The sequence below is a fragment of the Vulpes vulpes genome, chromosome 4, assembly GCF_048418805.1.
Source record: "Vulpes vulpes isolate BD-2025 chromosome 4, VulVul3, whole genome shotgun sequence".
Lineage (NCBI taxonomy): Eukaryota > Metazoa > Chordata > Mammalia > Carnivora > Canidae > Vulpes > Vulpes vulpes.
In genome coordinates this window covers 79,898,093-79,918,590 of record NC_132783.1, presented here as the reverse complement: position 1 = coordinate 79,918,590, position 20,498 = coordinate 79,898,093, and the positions used below count along the sequence as shown (strand labels likewise).

General features: G+C 37.8%; 1 protein-coding gene and 1 long non-coding RNA gene across 4 annotated transcripts in view; one reads left to right on the top strand and one right to left on the bottom strand.

Annotated features, from left to right (window-relative positions):
• The window catches only part of VPS26A (VPS26 retromer complex component A), a 31,410-nt gene extending 12,542 nt beyond the window's left edge, over nt 1-18,868 (bottom strand). Inside the window, exons 1-3 of one of the 3 annotated variants that reach the window (XM_026003759.2) lie at nt 18,661-18,868; nt 11,960-12,109; nt 1,125-1,200 (exon numbers count right to left, since the gene is read on the bottom strand). In XM_026003759.2, coding sequence (XP_025859544.1) covers nt 1,125-1,200; nt 11,960-12,109; nt 18,661-18,663 — 229 coding nt within the window. In that variant the 5' untranslated portion in view covers nt 18,664-18,868. Of the gene's footprint in view, nt 1-1,124; nt 1,201-11,959; nt 12,110-18,024; nt 18,317-18,660 lie in introns of those variants that run through there. The other 2 variants (XM_072756210.1, XM_072756211.1) reach the window with 2 other exon arrangements.
• Nucleotides 18,869-19,084: 216 nt separating this feature from the next.
• Nucleotides 19,085-20,498, top strand: part of LOC140598620 (uncharacterized) — a 56,608-nt gene continuing 55,194 nt past the window's right edge. The window contains exon 1 of the long non-coding RNA XR_012001104.1: nt 19,085-19,179. This is a non-coding gene — a long non-coding RNA (uncharacterized lncRNA). The remainder of the gene's footprint in view (nt 19,180-20,498) is intronic.

Here is a 20,498-nt window from a genome sequence, read left to right as displayed (position 1 = left end):
ACAAAAAGGACCAATTACATTTTATATCTATTTCATTAAAACCCAAACTTCTAACTCCAAAGCAAATAATTTTTACCAAAAGAATTAGTTGGACTTGTCTCTAAGATACTAGAGCTATGATATAAATTCCATTATCCTCCTCATTATGCTCCACCTAAGCATAAAAAAATTCAAGGCGCACAGCACAATGAAAATATCTATCATAAAAAATTTATTCATTCCTTTAACGTAGTAGGGTTTGTCCAATATGAAGCTGTTTTAACAGAAACATTTCCAGCAATTATCTGAACTTCCTCCCTTCAAGGCAAAAAGCATTTGTTGTTTTGCTTTAGTTAGGCAAATATGTTACCTTGATAAAACTATAATATACAAAAGACTTATCAACTATCAATGAATTATTATAATTTGCCCCTCAAGTATAATCTCATCTGTAGTAGATAAACAAATATCTACCAATTCTAATTTTGGTACTTTAAAAATGTAGATCTTTAGAAAGCTAGATTTAAAATCTAGCTATGTACATGGTATTAGAAAGACCCATTTTCTTTTCTCTTCTTGAATGTGTAGTACCAAAAGATTTATCCAGTTTAACTCCTACTAAACCAAGAATGCCTCTGAAATACATGTGTGGAAATGTACACAAGCTGATCTAAGTCAAGAAGAAATTACACCTTTCCTTTTCACATAGAATTTTCTTGACAGGTGAGGCTGGCAATAGGCACACTAGGTTAGGAATACAAATGGCATGGGTAATTAAAGGCGAAGGATGAAGGTGACACTGGTAATTGTAAAGCTGGTGAAAATTGTAGGCAGATGGAAATTTCAGTGAGTCGACTAATTTACTTGAATTATTTTCCAAGGCTGGTAGCTTACATAATTCCTTTCATTTTTAGTAATTAAGGTTAATAACAAATAATAACAGGAAGAGTCAAATATCATTTAACACAACTTAAAAAAACATGATTTAGTGTTTATAAAATAATATTATCCTCTTTTTTATGCAAAATCAATTCCTTCCTTCCATAAAGCTAAGCTCTAATTCAAGTATTTAAGTGCCAAATCCAACCCTCTTCAAACTTGGTTATCATTAAGGAAAAAAAAAAGTAATACTATTTAAAACTCACCAATTTGACCTACAAATTCAATTCTAATTCCTTGGTGCTCTAGCCTCTTTCCAGGTTGCTTAAAGGCTAGGTTTACCTGCCAAAACATGAAATTTTAAGATGTTAACAATCCTTTGAGTGGGCCTAATAGATTCCTTCCAGATGAATGTGATATTTAAGTATTTCAGATACTCATTTCTCAAGTTTGAGATACCACCACATACCTAGATCATTATGACTTTATAGCGCCAGAGAACTTATAACTTACTCATACACAATCACTCATACATGTGCTTAAAAGTACCTGTTTTGTTAGGAAGGAATTCTTTATAAGCTGGAGAACTATACAGACTCAAATCAAAAAAAGGGAAAATTTGCAACTAATCAAATGTGTTTTCTGGTCAAATAGTTAAACAATTCTACACAATAGCATTTTAATGTAATCACTGATTTGAAGAATTTACCTAAAAGATCACTTTTAGCTCTTTAAAACCAAAAATATATTTTAATTTCTAACCTTAAAAGCAATGTTTATTCCACTGAATCTGCTACTAATGCTAAAAACAGAATGTCTAAAGATTTAATTTGAGTATGACTTAGCTTACATATTTTTGAAGTAAAATATATAATCTGGAAATCCCTAAATTCACATCTGCCAAATGGAAACCTTAATTTTATCATTTTTTAAAATTTTATAAATTTTTAATTTGACTAAATATCTATAAAGCACATACATATTAAAATTTTTTCCAAATGTTTAAGGATTAGCTAACACAAAAAAGTGTACTTTCAGATTTATTTATTTTTAATTTTATTTATTTATTCATGAAAGACACGGAGAGAGAGGCAGAGACACAGGCAGAGGGAGAAGCAGGCTCCATGCAGGGAGCCTGATGTGGGACTTGATCCGGGGTCTCCAGGATCAGGCACTGGGCCAAAGGCAGGCGCCAAACCGCTGAGCCACCCAGGGATCCCTCAGATTTATTTTTTACTATAAAAATATTAACATGACTCTTGAAAGCGTTTTTAAATAATGCTTCTCTAAAGGTAACAGTAATCAAGGGCCAATAAAAACAAAAATCCAATTACTTCCTTCTGTAAACTATACTAAAATACTCACTTTTCTCTATCTTCCATATCTGTACCCAGAACAAGTTAGTTACTTGCCTTCCAAATTAATTTCTCAGAAAAAAGAAGTAAATAAATAAATTATGGTACATCATATGATGGAATATTATTAAAGTTTAAAAATAATAAGATCAAAGAATTTTTAATGATGTGGGAAGATGTGCATGATATGTTACATGAAGGAAGCATGGTCAAAATTTTTTTTAAAAGATCTTATTTATTTATTCATGATAGACACAGAAAGAGAGAGAGAGAGAGAGAGGCAGAGACATAGGCAGAGGGAGAAGTAGGCGCCATGCAGGGAGCCCGACGTGGGACTCAATCCCTGGTCTCCAGGATCATGCCCTGGGCCAAAGGCAGGTGCCAAACCGTTGTTCCACCCAGGGATCCCAGCATGCTCAAATTGTATACAAGCATAACGCCAATTAGATTTTTAAAAACTACATAAAAGAGATACTCTTAAAGCAATTATTTCTGGGATATATAATATGAGTAATTTTGTTTTCTTCTTTGTAGTTTTTAAGATTTTGGTTTTTTATAATAGGCAAATAATACTTTCAAAGTCAGAAAAATACTTAAAGGAAAAAAAAAGTATACCTGCAGGCTTCACATACACAAAAAGTCGCATTTTAGCTTTGAACCACAAATTAAACAAGCCTAACTCGAGTTATTTCATAAGCCAGGCAGTAATTAGAGCTATTCTTTAATTTATACTAATAAAGCACATAAAAACAATACATTTTAAATGCTATTTGGCAACAGTTTTGGGAAATGTCTTCATTTGAACATGGCTGTGTCTGATATTTTTAGAATTTTACAGTTCTTCAAAAAACACTTTGAAATCCTATTTTTAAGGTAGAAATATAAAGTTATTCCATTTTTCTACCAAACTGCCTAACCTCTGAAATTGTCCTTGGTTTCCCGCCAATGTCAAAACACAGTTGCTTTTAAGACTAATGCAAGATATTCTGGAATCTGAAGGATCCCAGAGTTGGAAGGCATAATTAAGCATTTTTATTTAAAAGCTGTTCTCCAAGGGAACATAGAAACGTAAATAAAACTATGACTGTGAACTGAGTTAAAGAATTTTAATACTAACTCTGTTATACTTTTATAACTTTTATTGTAATTCCAAACTTACAATGTAGTTCCAGGAACAGCACAAGGAAATCCCACATAACCATTATTTAGATTCATGTTTGTATTTTGTCCCACATGATTTATCATTTTTCTCTACATATACACAGATGCATGCATACATATACAACTTTTTTCCACAATTGAGAGTAATTTGGAGACGTCATGCTCCTCTACCCATAAACACTTCATGTGCACCTAAGAAAATAATCTCTTACATAATTACAGGGGAATTATCAAAATCAGGACACTTATAACTCTATAGTTTATATTCAAATTCCAACAACTGTCCCAATAATATACTTTACACCCTTTCCCCCTCCTGTCCTGGCTCCAATCCAGGATCACGTTACATGTAGCCATCTCTCCTAATCTCCTTTATTATTTTTTTAAGATTTATTTTATTTATTTATTTTTTCACAGAGAGAGGGAGAGACATAGGCAGAGGGAAAAGCAGGCTCCCCACTGAGCAGGGATGCAGGACTCAATCCCAGGGCCTCAGGGTCACGACCTGAGCCAAAGGCAGACACTCAACCACTGAGCCACCCAGGTGCCCCCCTTAATCTCCTTCAATCTCAAACATTCCTCAGTCATTGCCTTTTTTTTTTTTTTTTTTTGAGAGAGAGCGTGTGCACAAGCAGGTAAGGCAGGGCAGAAGGAAAGGGAGAGAATTTTAAGCAGGCTCTATATACTCAATGTGGAGCCCAACATGAGTGAGGCTCAATCTCAGATCCCAGAAATCATGACCAGAGCCACAATCAAGAATCAGACACTTAACCAACTGAGCCACCCAGGTGCCCCCAGTCATTGCCTTTCTTGACCTTGATATTTTTTAAGACTACAAGTTACTTATTTTTTAGAACATCCCTCAATTTGGGTTTGTTTGATATTTTATCACAGTTAGACTCAGCTTATGCATTTTTCCCAAGAATACCACAGAAATGAAGTTGTGTCCTTTACAGTGTATCTTATTATGAAGTAGATGATGCCAATTGGTGATTTTAACTTTGAGTTAGGGTAATATACCAGATTTCTTCAATACAAAGTTACTATTTTTTCCCTTTACTATTAATAAGTAATTTGAGAAATGTGAGACTATGTATACATGTTTAAAAGGCCATGAAAGGGGACACCTGGGTGGCTCAGTGGTTGGGCGTCTGCCTTCCGCTCAGGGCGTGATCCTGGCATCCGGGATCGAGTCCCACATCGGGCTCCTTGCATGGAGCCTGCTTCTCCCTCTGCCTGTGTCTCTGTCTCTCTCTCATTGTCTCTCATGAATAAGTAAATAAAATCTTTAAAAAAAAAAAAAAAAAGCCATGAAAGATGCCTGGGTGGCTCAGTCAGTTAGGCATCTGCCTTTGGTTCAGGTCATGATCTTGCGGTCCTGGGATGGAGCCCCACATCAGGCTCCCTGCTCTGTGCGGAGCCTGCTCCTCCCTCTCCTTCCTGCTCATGTCTTTTTTTTTTTAAGAAAGGCCATGAAACAAAACGTAGGAAAACAATCTGTATATAAAACATATTCACTGCTCTAACAAGCCAATCTCAAAGCTCATTCTTCAGCATATAATATTTTGTAGATGTCTCAAATAATGCTGTCTTCAGAAACTGTATAAGGAGTAAAATTCATCTATATTGTAATTAAGACAAACATCTATCAATGTACTACATACCATTTATAGTATCATTTATAGTGAATTGCCAAGATATTTGCACTTTATTGTTGCTGGATATTGTGGTTATCCAAAATTAATTTCCAACTGCTGCCAGAAGAATATGGTCCATATTCATTTTGGTGAAAGATACTGCAATAATATTCTTTGTTTAAAAAATTAAACTATAAATCCCTATAATCTCAGAATAAGCATATGCCTGTGTTCACTTTTGTAACAAGGAATAGAGTTTACGTTAGGTGACTTGGCACTGGCACCACCACTTTAAAACAATTTATCACTAACCAATCTAAAAGAATGTTAAGGAATTATATCTTATGAACCCACCAAAAATATACCCGAATTACTATGAAATTTTTCACAATTATTGTAACTCAATAATTAATCAGTAAGACTTTCAGAATTACTCAGAAGGTATAGTGATACAAACTATATTTTTAAAAGAAGAAACCCAGCTTAAATATATTCTTAAAGCATAAAAAAAATTCAGGATATAGTCCAACTGTTCCAGACTTAAGGAAGATTTGCCACTTGAACATGAACCAAAGCAGTAGATAATCTACCTAAGGTTTAAAAAAAAATCTAAGTATCTTTTAAGAATTTCTCTATCTTTTAATAATCTAAATAGTCCAATTTATCTTAAGAAATGCTCCAAAAACGCTCCAAAAAACTTTTAACAGGGCAGCCCCGGTGGCGCAGTGGTTTAGCACTGCCTGCAGCCCGGGGTGTGATCCTGGAGACCCAGGATCGAGTCCCACATTGGGCTTCCTGCATGGAGCCTGCTTCTCCCTCTGCCTGTGTCTCTGCCTCTCTCTTCGCTCTCTCTGAATGAATAAAGAGATAAATCTTAAAAAAAAAAAAAAAAAAAAAACCTTTTAACAGATAGCAATTAATTCTAACTTTAAAAAGTATATGCGGGACACCTGGGTGGCTCAGCGGTTTGGCGCCTGCCTTAGGCCCAGGGCATAATCCTGGAGACCCAGGATCGAGTCCCCTGTCAGGCTTCCTGCATGGAGCCTGCTTCTGTCTCTCTCTGCCTCTCTCTCTGTCTGTGTCTCTGCCTCTCTCTATTTCTCATGAATAAATAAATAAATAAAATCTTTATTTAAAAAAAGTGTATGCAAAAAAAAAAAAAGTGTATGCTATAGGAGTCCTAAAACATTCTTTTTAACAATAGTGCTAGAACTGAATGTCAACATACAAAAGAATGAAGTTGGATCCCTACCTCATGCCATATACAAATATTAACTTGAATTGATCAAAGACCTCAAATGAAAGAGGTAAAATTACAAAATTCTCAGAAGAACGCATGGGTGTAAATCCTCACTGCTCTGGATGGGCAGTGATTTCCTAGATAAAACCAATGCATGAGCAATCAAACAAAAAGACACAAATTTAGACTTCATCAAAATTTAAACCTTTAGTAATTCAAAGACATGACGAAGGAAGGAAGGAAGGAAGGAAGGAAGGAAGGAAGGAAGGAAGGAAGGAAGGACGGACAAGTAAAGACAATTCAGAGAACAGGAAAAAATATTTGTGGAATATAACTGATAGTGGACTTGTATCCAGCATATATAAAGAACTCTTACAACTCACAATAAAAAGACAACCAAATAAAAAATGGTCAAAGCATACAAATAGACATTTCTCCAAAGATTTCTCCGGCAATAAGCATGTGCAAAGATGCTCAGTATTAGTCATTAGGGAAACGCAAACCAAAACCATAATGAGATGCCACTTCATACTCACTAAAATGGCAATAAAAAATACAGAATATGTTTAGTACTGCCAAGAAAGCAAAGAAGCTGGAACCCTCATACATTGCTGGAAAGAATGTAAAATGGAGCAGCAGCTTTGGAAAAGATTAGTGGTTCTAAAAGTTAAACACAAAGTTAACATATGACTCAGCAATTCCATTTCTATACCCAAGAGAAATGAATACATACATTCACGCAAAAATGTGTACACAATGTACAGCATTATCTGTAATAGTCAAAAAGTAGAAAACCAAATGTCCTTACATTCTCTGAACTGTCTTCACTAAGTTATTGTTTAACAAAGGTTCTGTTTGGGGTAATGAACAAATTTTGTAAATAGTGGTGACTGGTTGTACAACCTTGTGAATGTAATTAATGCCACTGAACTGTACACTTAGGAATGGTTAAAATGGCAAATTTTATTATATATATTTTTTACCATTTTTTTAAGTAAAAGAATATACTTTTAAAGCATCACGCTAAATGAAAGGAGCCAGACATAAAAAGCTACATATTTTGATTCCATTTATATAAAATTCCAGAGTAGACCAATCCATAAAGAAAGAAATCAGATTTGTAAATTAGTGGTTACCAGGAGTTTCAGTTCATTGAAGCTACTGTCACAAAATACTGTAGACAGGGTGGCTAATTAACAACAGAAATTTATTGCTCACGGTTCTGGAGGCTAGGAAGTTCTAAATCAATGTACAGCAGAACTCTCTTTCTGGTTCACAGATGGCTATCTTTTCATTGTGTTCTTATATGGCTGAAGGTACAAGGGATATAAGAGAACTAATCCCATTCATGAGGGCTCTGTCCTCATGACCTAGTCATGTTCCAAAGGTCTCATCTCCAAATACCATCACAATACTAGGTTTCAACACATGAATTTTATGATGGCACAACTATTCAATTTATGGCATTAAGGAAATGAATGTTAATGGTATGGTGTTTCTTTTGGGGTGATGAAAATATTACAGAATTAGAAGTGATGGTTGCACAATTCTGCAAATACAGTAAAAACACTGACGTGCACACTTTAATAGGGTGAATTTCATGGTCTGTGAATTATACTCAATAGGCTATTTTTTAAAAAAAGAGAAGAAAGTAAATGTTGCAAATAGACCAATGGAACAGAACAGAGAGGTTGGAAAAGAACCACACAACCGCTGTTTATGACAAAGGTGATACTGTAGTACAGTGAAAGAAAGGATTAAAAGTTTTGGGTTTGTGAGATATCCATACAGAGGAGTAAAAAAAAATCTAGCTTTAACTTCCATGTCACACAGACAAAAGCAACTCCAAGCAAACTAAGGATCTAAATGTGAAGTGTAAAATAAAAAGAATCTTTTTACAGGAGAATATCTTCATGCCCATAAGGTAGGCAAAGATTTCTTAAATAGGACACAAAACACACTAACAAAAAGGAAACATAACATTTGTAGTATATTAAATTTAAGAATCATTCATCAAAAGATACTATGTAAGTAAGATAGTGAAAAGTCATACCAGAAAGTGAGAGAAAATATTTACAAAACATATACAAAGGACTCTGTATAGAGAAGCATAAAAGCCTCTTACCAAGAACATACAAAAAAATATTATGCATCAATGAAAAAAAAAGTCAACTGAGTAGAAAAACGAGCTCTCCTCACCATCCCCCCAAAACTTGAATAGGCACACTTCATAAAAGATATCAAATGGCCAATAAGTCTATGAAAGGTTGCTCGACTTCAGTGGACGTCAGGGAAATCAAAATTAGTATCAAGAGAATGAGACCATGAGAAGACAAGCCATAGACTGAGAAAAAAATGTGCAGAAAACACATCTGATAAAGGGCTATTATCCAAAACATACCAAGAACTCTTAAAATTCAACAGGAAAACAATCCAATTTAAAAGTAGGCAGAAGAAAATAAATAAATAAAAGTAGGCAGAAGATTTGAACAGGCACCTCACTAAAGATGATATACACTTGGCAAATAAACATAGGAAAGATGTTCAACATCGTACTACCACTATACACCTATTAAAATGGACCAAATCCAAAAGGCTGACAACACCAAATGTTGGCAAGGATGTGAAGCAACAGGAACTCTCACTCACTGCTGAAGGAATACAAAATAGTAGCACTATGCTGGAAGACAGCTTGGCAGTTTCTTACAGAGCTAAAGATAGGCTTACCATACAATCCAGCAAGCACACTCTTAGATACTCATTCAAATGGGTTGAAAACTTATGCCTGTACAAAAAACTGCACAAAGATGTTTATAGTAGCTTCATTCATAACTGCCAAAAATTGGAAGCAATCAAGATGTCCTTCAGTAGGTGAATGGATAAATAAACTGTGGTACTTCCTGCCAATGGAATATTATTCAACACTAAAGAGAAATGAGCTATAAAGCTGTAAAAACATAGAGGCACCTTCAAAGTATATTACTACGTGAAAGAAGCCAATATGAAGAAGCTAGATACGGTATGATTCCAACTACATGACATTCTGCAAAAAGCAAAACTATGAAGACAGAGTTAAAGGTCAGGGGTTTGGGAGGCAAGATGGAAGAGATGAAGAGGAAGAACAAAGAGGATTTTTAGGGCAATGAAATACCTTGTATGATATTATAATGATGGATGTACATCATTATACATTTGTCCAAACCCACAGAATAACACCACCAAGAGTGAACCCTCAGGTAAACTACAGACTTTGGGTGATTATCATGTGTCAATATTGGTTCACCCTTGGTAAGAACTGTACTATTAAAAAAAAAAAAAAAAAGAACTGTACCATTCTGGCAAGTAATGTAGAAAATGGTAGAGACTATGCGTGTGTAGGGGCAGGAGGCATATAGGAAATACCTGTACTTCCCTCTCAATTTTGTTATAAACCTAAAACTGCTCGAAAAAAAAAAAAGAATTCTTAAAAAAAAAATCTAGGAAAAAAAGTGTGCAAACAGAAATTCACATGTCAGGAATATCATAAAAGGGATTTATTCTTGCTTTGGGTGGGAGGTCAGACTTTCAGAACTTTAAAATTATATCTAAGGTAGAAAGCATTTTTATATAGAGACATCATAATACAAAGCCAAGTTTGGAAACCAATTATTCAGTCCAACCTCCTTAATTTTAAGGTGAGATCCAGAACGTTAAATGACTGCCCAGAGTTATCTACCAAGACAGTGGTAAGGTCAAGGCTAGATCTTCCAACTCGAACTCAATGATCTTTTTATTATACTCAAGTATTTCAGAAAACCTACACTTGTTCTTAGTGAATGTTACCTTAATGGGCCACAGGTAACCAATGCTTGTTTTCTTCTCTTTCTTTTAAGCTTTCTTTTCAAAGTACTCCTAAGTCATCTAAAGGTATGCCAGGAATCAATATTAACAGCAGCTACATCACTTGCAAAAGAGAGAAAATCAAACATCATGTACCCCTCTGATAAAAAAAACAAAAACACACCACCACATATACTCTTGCCAGAAGAACTGAATTTGACTCTGATCAAGCTTCTAGATACATCTACCAACTTATAGTCAATAACTGTATCGTGAGTATGCAATCACAGAGAACTCTATAGTTCAAGTCTCCCACATTCTTCAAAGTATAAGAAAGGCATAAAGAGAAAATTCGAGATTAAAAGATATTTAAAAAGCCGTATCAATCTTTTTAAGGGAGCAAGACTAAAGAGACACGAAGAATTTTATTATTATAAAACTCAGCATAGTAGTTTCTTTAAAAAGGAAGAGGCTATGTTTGGATCAGACACAGGCAAAATTCTCCTTCTTTACTTGATTGGTGATTACAAGAAGATATGTCTTATGATTATTTGTTTTGTGGTTTTCAATATGTGTTTTATTTTACAATAAGAAGGTTAAAAATGGAAAAAATCTCAGGCCAATAAATAATCAGATTCCAGGTAGAGTACCTTTTGAGCAAAAAAAAGTATAAAAGATGATAAATGTAATCTAAAGGCCCACTATTTTTTTTATAAACCACACTGAAGTAGCTTTATTCCCCTTAAACATTCCATCTTCCTTTATTTGTCCTGTAAACATCAGCCACAGACTCCTAACTACCCAGATAACCAGACAATGAGCGTTCCCTACTAGACTTAAAAACAACCTAAAAGGGGTACCTTGCCTAGCTCAGTCAGTAGAGCACATTACTTTTACTTATTTATTTATTTTTTAAAGTAAGCTCCAGGGACAACTGCGTGGCTCAGTGGTTGAGTACCTGCCTTTGGCCCAGGGCGTGATCCTGGAGTGCCAGGATGGAGTCCCAGGATAGAGTCCCAAATTGGGCTCCCTGCATGGAGCCTGCTTCTCTCTCTACCTGTGTCTCTGCCTCTCTCTGTGTCTCATGAATAAATAAAATCTTTAAAAAATAATAAAGGAAGCTCCATATTCAGGCATTCGCCCAACACTTGAACTCGTGACCCCAAGATCAAGACCTCAGCTGGGATCAAGAGTTGGTTGCCCAACCAACTGAGCCATCCAGGCACCCTTACAGACTCAACTCTTAATATTAGTCAGGGTCATGAGTTCAAGCCCCATGTTTGCCGTGGAGCCTACTTAAAAAAAATTATGATTAATGAGTATTAATCATAGTCGCTAAGGTATAAGATTGTTTTTATACATCAACCAATAAGGAAAAGGGGTAAAAGTGAAACCTTACAAAAGGAATCACAAATATACCTTACCATGTATAGATACATTCCAAATGTACACTAAGTTGTCTATAGAGTACCAAGAAATGAGATCAACAGACAGAATGGTAGTAGGATAGAGAGATAAAGTACAAAGAATGAGAAAGAAACATTTAAAGGTATGCTAAAGAATTATCCTCAATCTCTCTAACCCAACTTAATGTAAAAAGAAAAACAAACTCAATGAATCACAGCCCTACTGGAGAAACTGAAGCAAAATAGGTCCATAAGTCACAAACATAAAATTCTGCTTGCAGTTTTAGACCTTGCCTCTGTAAGCCTTCCAGTTTTAAGAGTCTTTCCTGTAGAGGTTCTAATGAATCAAGGATTTTAGCTAACCCTCGCCCCCAAAAAAACCTTCCACCTCTAACAAAATCATTCAAATTTAGAAACAGCACAGACAACTTTGATAATTCTAATGTGCTACAACTAGATACTTCTCAAAAGCAAAAGATTTACCTTTCCTGAAACAGATTCTCCATCATAGAAAAGATAGTGTTTTTCTACTTTGCCATCTTCAGTTTTCATTTCGGCCATTTTTCTCGTTTCCCCATCATTAAGGACAACATCAATCTCACAAATGGGTCCAAAAAAGCCTCCAAGAAAACTCTGAAATAAAAGGAAAATGCTCATAATTGTTTTGTCAGACACCACATTTTGTAATTCAAGTCTAATTATCTATGACCTACAGTTAAACAGACTGCAAATCTGTAAGTCCAACACAGAAATAAGAACTTACATCAAATTTTACATCAAAACTAAACAAATTTAGTATTACAATGTACATACAAAGTCCAACACAGAAATAAGAACTTACATCAAATTTTACATCAAAACTAAACAAATTTAGTATAAAAATATACATACAATTAATACTCTACTGTACACTAAAATGTGTTAAGAGGACAAATTCATATTGTATGTTTTTTACCATAGTTTTTAAAAAGACAAAAAGAAAACTAAAATTTAAACATGCTATAATTTTAGGGACACCTGGATGGCTCAGTAGGTTGTGTCTGCCTTCAGCTCAGGTCATGATCCTGAGATCAAGCCCTGCATTGGGCTCCCTACTCAGCAGGGAGTCTGCTTCTCCCTCTCCCCTTCCCTCTCTCTCTGCCTGCTGCTTCCCCCCTCCCCGCTTGTGTTCTGTCAGATAAATAAAATCTTTTTAAAAAATAAACATGCTATAATTTCAATCATTTCCATAGGTAACCACTATAAATAATCAATTACTATACACCAGTAATCTAAAAAGTTAATTAACATCTAGATTTGAAAAGTTACCTTCAGTTATACTTCTATGTTGTTATTTCATAAAGCCAAACTCATACAATCCAAATTACTTGTACAAATCCAAATGAATTATTATAACATACTGCTTACTATAAAATGTACTGCTTTACAGGTCTGAACAGGATGTGTTACATTGTATAAATCCTTGGAATAAAACTGACTCTAATGGAGGAGACTAAGTTTCTATTAATTTTTCCAAAAAAAAATGCATAAGCCTTGTTATGTAAATGCTGAATAGGACAGAAACATAAGGGGCAAAGATCAATTGCTTGAATGCAAAAACACATCAGTTGATTATAATATAGAATCCATTAGCAATTCCAATATCAGATATAATTGTGTATCATTTTTGTCACTATAGAAGCTAATCTTCCAGCCTTTATTAAAATTTCCATTAACAATCTCCTATCCTATCATCCTACATCCCTTCTTAGTCTGCCCTACACAACCATAGTAATCTCTTAAAAACATAAATCTGATCATATTCTCTGCTTAAAATCCTTCAATGGGCTGGTAAGAGTATAAATTCGAACTACTTTAGAACAACAGTTGGCATTACCCAGTAAAACTAAAGAGATACATATCCCATGACCCTACAATTACACCCATAGATATCTATTCTAAAGAGAAACTCTTACCCACATGAAATAGGAGCATATATAAGAATGTTAATATAAGAATGTTAATCATTGTTCACAAAGCCTCAAATAGGAAACAATCCAAATATCCATCAAGAGATGGATACAAAAAAAAAGAGAGAATGGATAAATCTTATTCTAAAAAAATATTTATTTTCTATACAGTACACAAAGGAGTAAAACACAACTATAGATAAGAATGGCTCTCACACACACTATATAATTCCATTTATTAAAAAGCCAAGAACAGGGATCCCTGGGTGGCGCAGCGGTTTGGCGCTTGCCTTTGGCCCAGGGCGCGATCCTGGAGACCCGGGATCGAATCCCACATCGAGCTCCCAGTGCATGGAGCCTGCTTCTCTCTCTGCCTTGTCTCTGCCTCTCTCTCTCTGTGTGTGACTATCATAAATAAATAAATAAATAATTTAAAAAAAAAAAAGCACAGAAAAAAAAAAGAGCATAAAAAAAAAAAAAAAAGCCAAGAACATGTAATGTACATTACAGCATTAGAAGTCAGGAAGTGGTTAGAAAACACAGAGTTTCTGGGGTGCCAATTACATTGTTTTTATCTGAGCGCTTCACACATAGGTTTGCTCATTTTGTGAAAATACATCAAGTTTTGCATTTGTGCATTTTTGCATTTTTCTGTACTTCAATGTTATTTTAAACACACATGTGTGCAAGTGCTCATGTACACAAAAACACACAGACACAAAGACACACACTGTATTCCCTAACGTGGCTTACATGTATCTGGCTCTATCCATCTCTCCAACCACACCAGCCTCAAATTATTCAAGTTAATCAAATCTGACAGGTTCCTTCTCATCCTAGACCAAGTATCCTTAACCTAACTAATTCATCCTCTGAGACTCAGCCTGACTCATTTCCATAAAGAGGCCTTCTGTACCTTCCTAAATTGAAACTAGTGTCTCCAAATTTAGGCTTCACAACACCATGTAGTTGTATTACTTCACCAATTGCTATAGACGTGTACTTACTCAATTTAGGCTTCACAACACCATGTAGTTGTATTTAGGCTTCACAAATTCACAAATTTAGGCTTCACAACACCATGTAGTTGTATTACTTCACCAATTGCTATAGACGTGTACTTATTAAATACCTGAATTCCTGACTCAACTATAAACCCCATGAGGATAGATACATCTTTTGTTCATCACTGAAGACATAATAGCTAGGGATAGTATGTGGTATGTAGTAGCACTCAAATAACTTTTGAAAGTTAAATTGATTTTGAAAAAAACACATACTGTCCTAAAAAAAAAAAAAAAAAAAGGATACACAAAAGAAATGAGTTAAATCAGAAATATCTGAAAAGACTAGACCTCCCCCAGAAAATTAGCTTTGGTGCAGTAGCTAAGTCTAGAGCAAGGAGCTTGCATCAAGCCTCGTAACATCAAGCAAGCTAATGATCCTCTTAAAACTCTGTAGGTCTACACAGTGATACTGCCATCAAAGACAGCGTTTTCCTAAATTCTGAGCTTTTTTTTGTTGTTGTTGTCATTAATCCTATATTAACAGAAAGATTATAATTTCAAGAATCAACTCAAAGAAATGCCAGATTCGTACTTCTGACATACTACAGAGACACAAAGAGCATTTTTCCCCTTTCGATATGTTTTAATCTTTCCTGGCAACATAACAAATAACAAAGTCAATTTTAACCAGAAAATTTAATTTTAATCAGAAAATTATCCTGAACTTCTAGTGGAAAAAAAAAAAATCAATGATGGTCACATTTACTGTACCCAGTTAGCTTTCATACTTTCTCAAGTTTTAAACTCAAAGCTTGCACAAAAAGGTCTATTTTTTCCTAAAGGTTACAGATATGAGAATGTACAGCTCAAAATCAGGCTGCTGATATTTACTGATTATCAACCATGTACAAACTACAGAGCCAGTCAGGGTGGGGGGGAAGTTGCTGTGGGAAGAGCAATTATAAAAGGGTAGAAGACAAGAGCCTCATTTAAGATATAAAATAGAAGCAGGAAAACAAAATTTAATTTTCTCACTCCCCCTTAATACATCCCAGAGCTGCTTCTGGGAGAAATGAGATTTGAAAACTATAAAAATTGTTCCATGGATAAAAGAAAATATTATGATAACTTTTTCCACTTATGGATACTTAACACACAGAGCTGAACTTAGGATTTGAAAGCTGATATTAAAAGATCAAGTAGGGGATCCCTGGGTAGCTCAGAGGTTTAGTGCCTGCCTCGGGCCCAGGACGTGATCGTGGAGTCCCGGAATCGAGTCCCACTCAGGCTCCCTGCATGGAGCCTGCTTCTCCCTCTGCCTGTGTCTCTGCCTCTCTCTCGCTGTGTCTCATGAATAAATAAAATCTTTTTAAAAAATGAAAAAAAAAAGATCAAGTAATCAAAAATAACAAAACCAAAATTGCCACTAAATAAAGTGATGCCAGGCAGCCCAGGTGGCTCAGTGGTTGAGCGTCTGCCTTTGGCCCAGGGCATGATCCTGGGGACCCGGGATCGAGTTCCGCATCAGGCTCCCTGCATGGAGCCTACCTCTGCCTCTCTCTCTCTCTTAGTCTCTCATGAATAAAATCTTTTTTAAATAAATAAATAAAGTGATGTAAAAGAGACTCAAGTCTTATAAAACTTCACAATTAATAACACAATAATTGAACAGTCTTATTTTGACACCATCAGTAAAAATGAAAAATTACTAGACGTTAAAAAATGTGAAAGCTATGTGCTATCTTCTATTACTTTCTGTATGCACGAAGCATTTCATAATTAAAAATTTAAAAATAGGCTTACTTTTCAACACAATCAAAACACTAAGATGGGGAGAGATCAGAAGCTATTTTAAAAAGTCTAGTTATGGCACACACATGATACATTGACTAATAAGCCACAATACTTTAACAAGGTTAAGTTAACACCACCATTAGAATTTAGCACCAGGTTAACATCCAGTTTTTCACACGAGGATACATCAAAAATGAACAAGTCTTACCAAAAGCCACAGAAAACTGTTCATGTCTTACATTTAATAAGCAAATGACCGAAAAATATCTGAGAAAAAAGTTTGTCTTTTTTTGTTTTCCTTCTAAAAGGAGTTGAAAGAAAAAGATTTCTCTACCCAAAGTGCTGCTTTTTAAGTTTTTATTGCAAGATGTGCTTCTGTCATTTCAAACAAAAAGTCATAAAATTAAAATCTTTTACTTCCTCACAAATTATAATTCTCGTGATATGTAAAGAGGAAACAAAATACATAATTGACAGAATAGAAAAGACTAGTAGGAGGCGGAAAGGAATGAAAATTGTAAAGGTTAGGATACATTAGCACAAACTTCTGCTGAAATTACAAGAGAGACACTTTAAAGCGAAAGACTACCCAGTTCTGGCAAAGACATCTTCACGGGAGCATATAGAATGAGAGATTTTCAGGAGCATCATTAGACAATAATACAGAAGTCAAAACTCAGGTAGACTTTAAGTAACTAAGCTGCAAATATCTATGACTATTAAAAGATGACAGCATTGTTTTTACAGTTTTCTACTTGTGGCATAACCCCGGCACCACCTCTGGGTTAATTTAAGATTTTTCATATAATTCGTAATCCTGTATTGAGCATTACCATCCAGCAAAATTACACGTGGCTATGTTAAAAGTCCACAAACTTTCTAGCTCACACTCAAGAAATTTCACTACTTCCAGTGGATGTAAAGAAATGCAACTCAAGGTGAGTGGAAGAGGAGGCTCTCAAAATTTACACAAGCAATGAAACAGCAGATTTCCACGCATAGGTTACATTTATGCCCATTTCAGCATTGTTAAGCTTTACAATTTGGTTTGATGAGTAACTAAAGTGCTCTTAAACTAATACAAAAACTCATTAAAAGCAGTAATTTTTAAAATAAACAAAAGATGGGAAGGCCTTTTGAGTCTTCTTGGCAAATCATATTCAATTAAAGAAGACTTCCCTAACTCCCTGGCTAGGGAAGGTCTCTCAATACCTCCTGGTTAGGTTTAGCACAGCTGTTAATTTCCACGTTAAATAATTACACAAAGAGATGTTTACCTCCCTCTAGATTGTAAGCTGCAAGACAGCAAGGGCTGCTTCAGTTTTGCTAGTGGCCCTTGAATACGTCTAAGTAATTATTTGCTGCATGAAAAAAAAGAGGCCCCAAGTTTAAGAATGGATATGCCTGACTTTACTTTTCTGATTTTTAATCAAATCAACACGCCTTCTGAGTTTAAAATGTATTTACTCAAAACAGCTTTTTTTTTTAAATAAACCTAGCTTCATCTTCAGCCAAAAGTCTCAAGCAGTTTACTGAACTGGCGAGCTCTGGGGAGGCTGACAGTCGCAGGAGCACACAGTAGGCGCCCAACGTATGCTCGCTAAATCAAAACCATGGAGTGAGCCGCACGAGATCCAACCTAGAGCAGCCGGCCAACACGCAGAGCTGAGCGCAACGTGCCCCACTGACTGGCTGGAGTACTCGGACGTCCCTCCCTTCTCTCTTCCCTAGGCCATTTCAACATCCCAAAGCGGTAAGTTTCTAGAAAATGGCTTGGGGAAGGAAAGGAGAGCCAAACCTTAAAGCAGCGGGCACAAAACCAGTGTCTTTTCGTTTGAAGACGTCCCCACTTCAATGTCCTTTTCCTTTTCCGCTCCCGTTCTACAAGTGTCAACCTCAAGGCTGAACTGGGGTCAAAGATATCGCAGAAATGTCACGAGAGAGAGAGAGAAAAAAAACAAACAAACAAACAAGGCGAAAACCCGGAGTTTTATCAATCTCGTGACACGCCGGAGAGGCGTGCCCCAGGCCGTCCCCGCAGCCCGGAACTGGGGGCCCCCGGGCCGCTCCACCTGAAGGGAAGCGGGGCCGTCCGGAAGGAGCGGGGGGCGGGCTACCTTGGAAGGGGAGGCGGCGCTGCGCCCCCGCACAGGCGGGGTCCGAGGGCCCAGCCAGGGCCCCCACAGCCGCTCGAGGAAGGCGGGGAGAGGCTCCGACATGCCCGGAGAGCGCGCCGCCGCCCGCAGGTGCTCGGGCCTCGGCGAGACCGGGAACAGGCGGCGCCGCCCGCCCGCCCTTCCCCGACCCCGCGGCGGCCAGCCAGGCCTAAGCCGGCGCCCCGCCGCACCCGCGACACCGAGCCCGCCGTTGGCCGGCCCGCCGCCCGCTCTGGGGCCAGGGCTGCAGGCGAGCGCGCGGGCCGCCGCGCACTCACCATTGTCAGCGCCGCCGCCGCCGCCGCGTCCCCACCACTTCACTCCGCTTCCCTCAGGAGAACTCCCAGTCCAGATTCCCTCCTCCCCGGCGCCCGTCACGTGACCCCGAGCCGCTGGCCGCACGTGACCCCTCCCTTCCCTTCCCTTCCTTGCCTCCGCCGGCTCCAGGCCCCTCCCGGCCGCTTGCCCCGCCCCACCGGCCAGCCTGGCCCTCGAGGAGACGCGGCTTGGGGGCGGGGCCTCGCGCTCCACCCCGCGGCCGAGGAGGCGGGGCCGCCGCGGCGCCGTCAGGTGGGAGGGGCCTGCGCCGACGCAGGCTCCCCGGGCTCGCCCCGCCCTCTCTTCCGTCACGTGGGGGGCGGTTCCCCGGCGGGCTTCTTTGCCCCGCCCAGTGCAAGTTGGAGTAACTGGGAGAGGCCGGGGGAGGGAGCGTTTGTCCCGGAGGCGCTCTCCCCGGGCGGGCCGTCCGGGCGAAGGCGCGCGGTTACCCGAGGCGCTGCTTCCTTCGGCCTCGCAAGGTACGTGCTGCCTTAAATGCAGGGATGAGCCATTCTGCTTCCATCTTTCTGGAACCCTACCCAGCTCCCTCTCCCGCTGAGAGCTGCTGGGTTTTGAGAACTTGCTAGCTTTATAGCCTCTGAAGAGCCGCGCAGTGGGGAAAATGTGAGGGTGCTACATCCGCTGCTTTGTAAGGTACGCGGATAGCGCGCCACCCCAGCCACCTGAGCGCTGCAGGCCTGCGAAGGGGAGGGGCGGGGGGCGGGGCGCGGCTTCCGACGGCAGGTGGTGCAGCCAGCCTGTACTCCGGCCCCGTGGTGTAAGCCTGGAGCCCTCCAGGTAAATGGGATGCAGTTTTCAGGGGGGGGGGGGGGTATTTATTTTTATTTTTTCTTTTTTATTATTTTTTTTTTTATTTTATCGTTCTTTAAAAGCAGTGTGGAACCACCACAGTGTATACTGACCAAAGCAGAAAAAAAAAAAAAAATGATCATCTGAACTCACCATCGTAGCAAAACAAAATTAGGTTTGTGAGTCAGGGCCATTAAGCAAGTATAAAATTTTAAAAAGCCGAACGACTGGGTGGCTCAGTGGGGATGAGTCCCACATCGGGCTCCCCGGAGGGAGTCTGCTTCTCTCCCTGCCTATGTGTCTGCCCCTCCCTCTGTATCTCTTATAAATAAATTAAGCATCTTAAAAAAATAAAAATTTTAAAAGGGTTAAAATTAGAGCATGGTGTCTACAGTAGAGTTCACCTAGAGATAACAAAAAAAAATAGAAAATGCACAAATATGTGGTAACTAAGCAACATAATTCAAAACCTCTGTGTCAAGACATCAGTGGAAATTTAAAAATAGTTTGAACTAACAAAATTATAATACAACATATAACTTATGGCATAGAGCTGAAGTAGTGATTACAGGGAGATCTGTAGCTTTAAATGCATATATTTGAAAAGAAGAGCTTTAAACTCGGCAGTATAAGTTCACATCAGGAAATAAAATGATACTAGCATGTGCAGGGAAGCAGGGGATATTCAACTTTGCTGTGAACTTAAAACTTCTTTAAAATTAAAAAAAAAAAATTTAAAGCCCTCACATGGGTAAGTGCCATGACAAATCAGTGGGGAAACGACAGTCTCTTCAACAAATGGTGTTGGGAAAACTGGATATCCACTTGCAAAAGAATGAAGTTGGATCTTTATCTTACACTATATACAAAAATTTACTCAAAATGGGTTTAAGACCTAAAACTGTAAAACTTGTAGGAGAAAAATCTTCTTTGGACTTGACAATGATTTCTTGAATACGACACCAAAAGCAACAAAAATGGCACATAG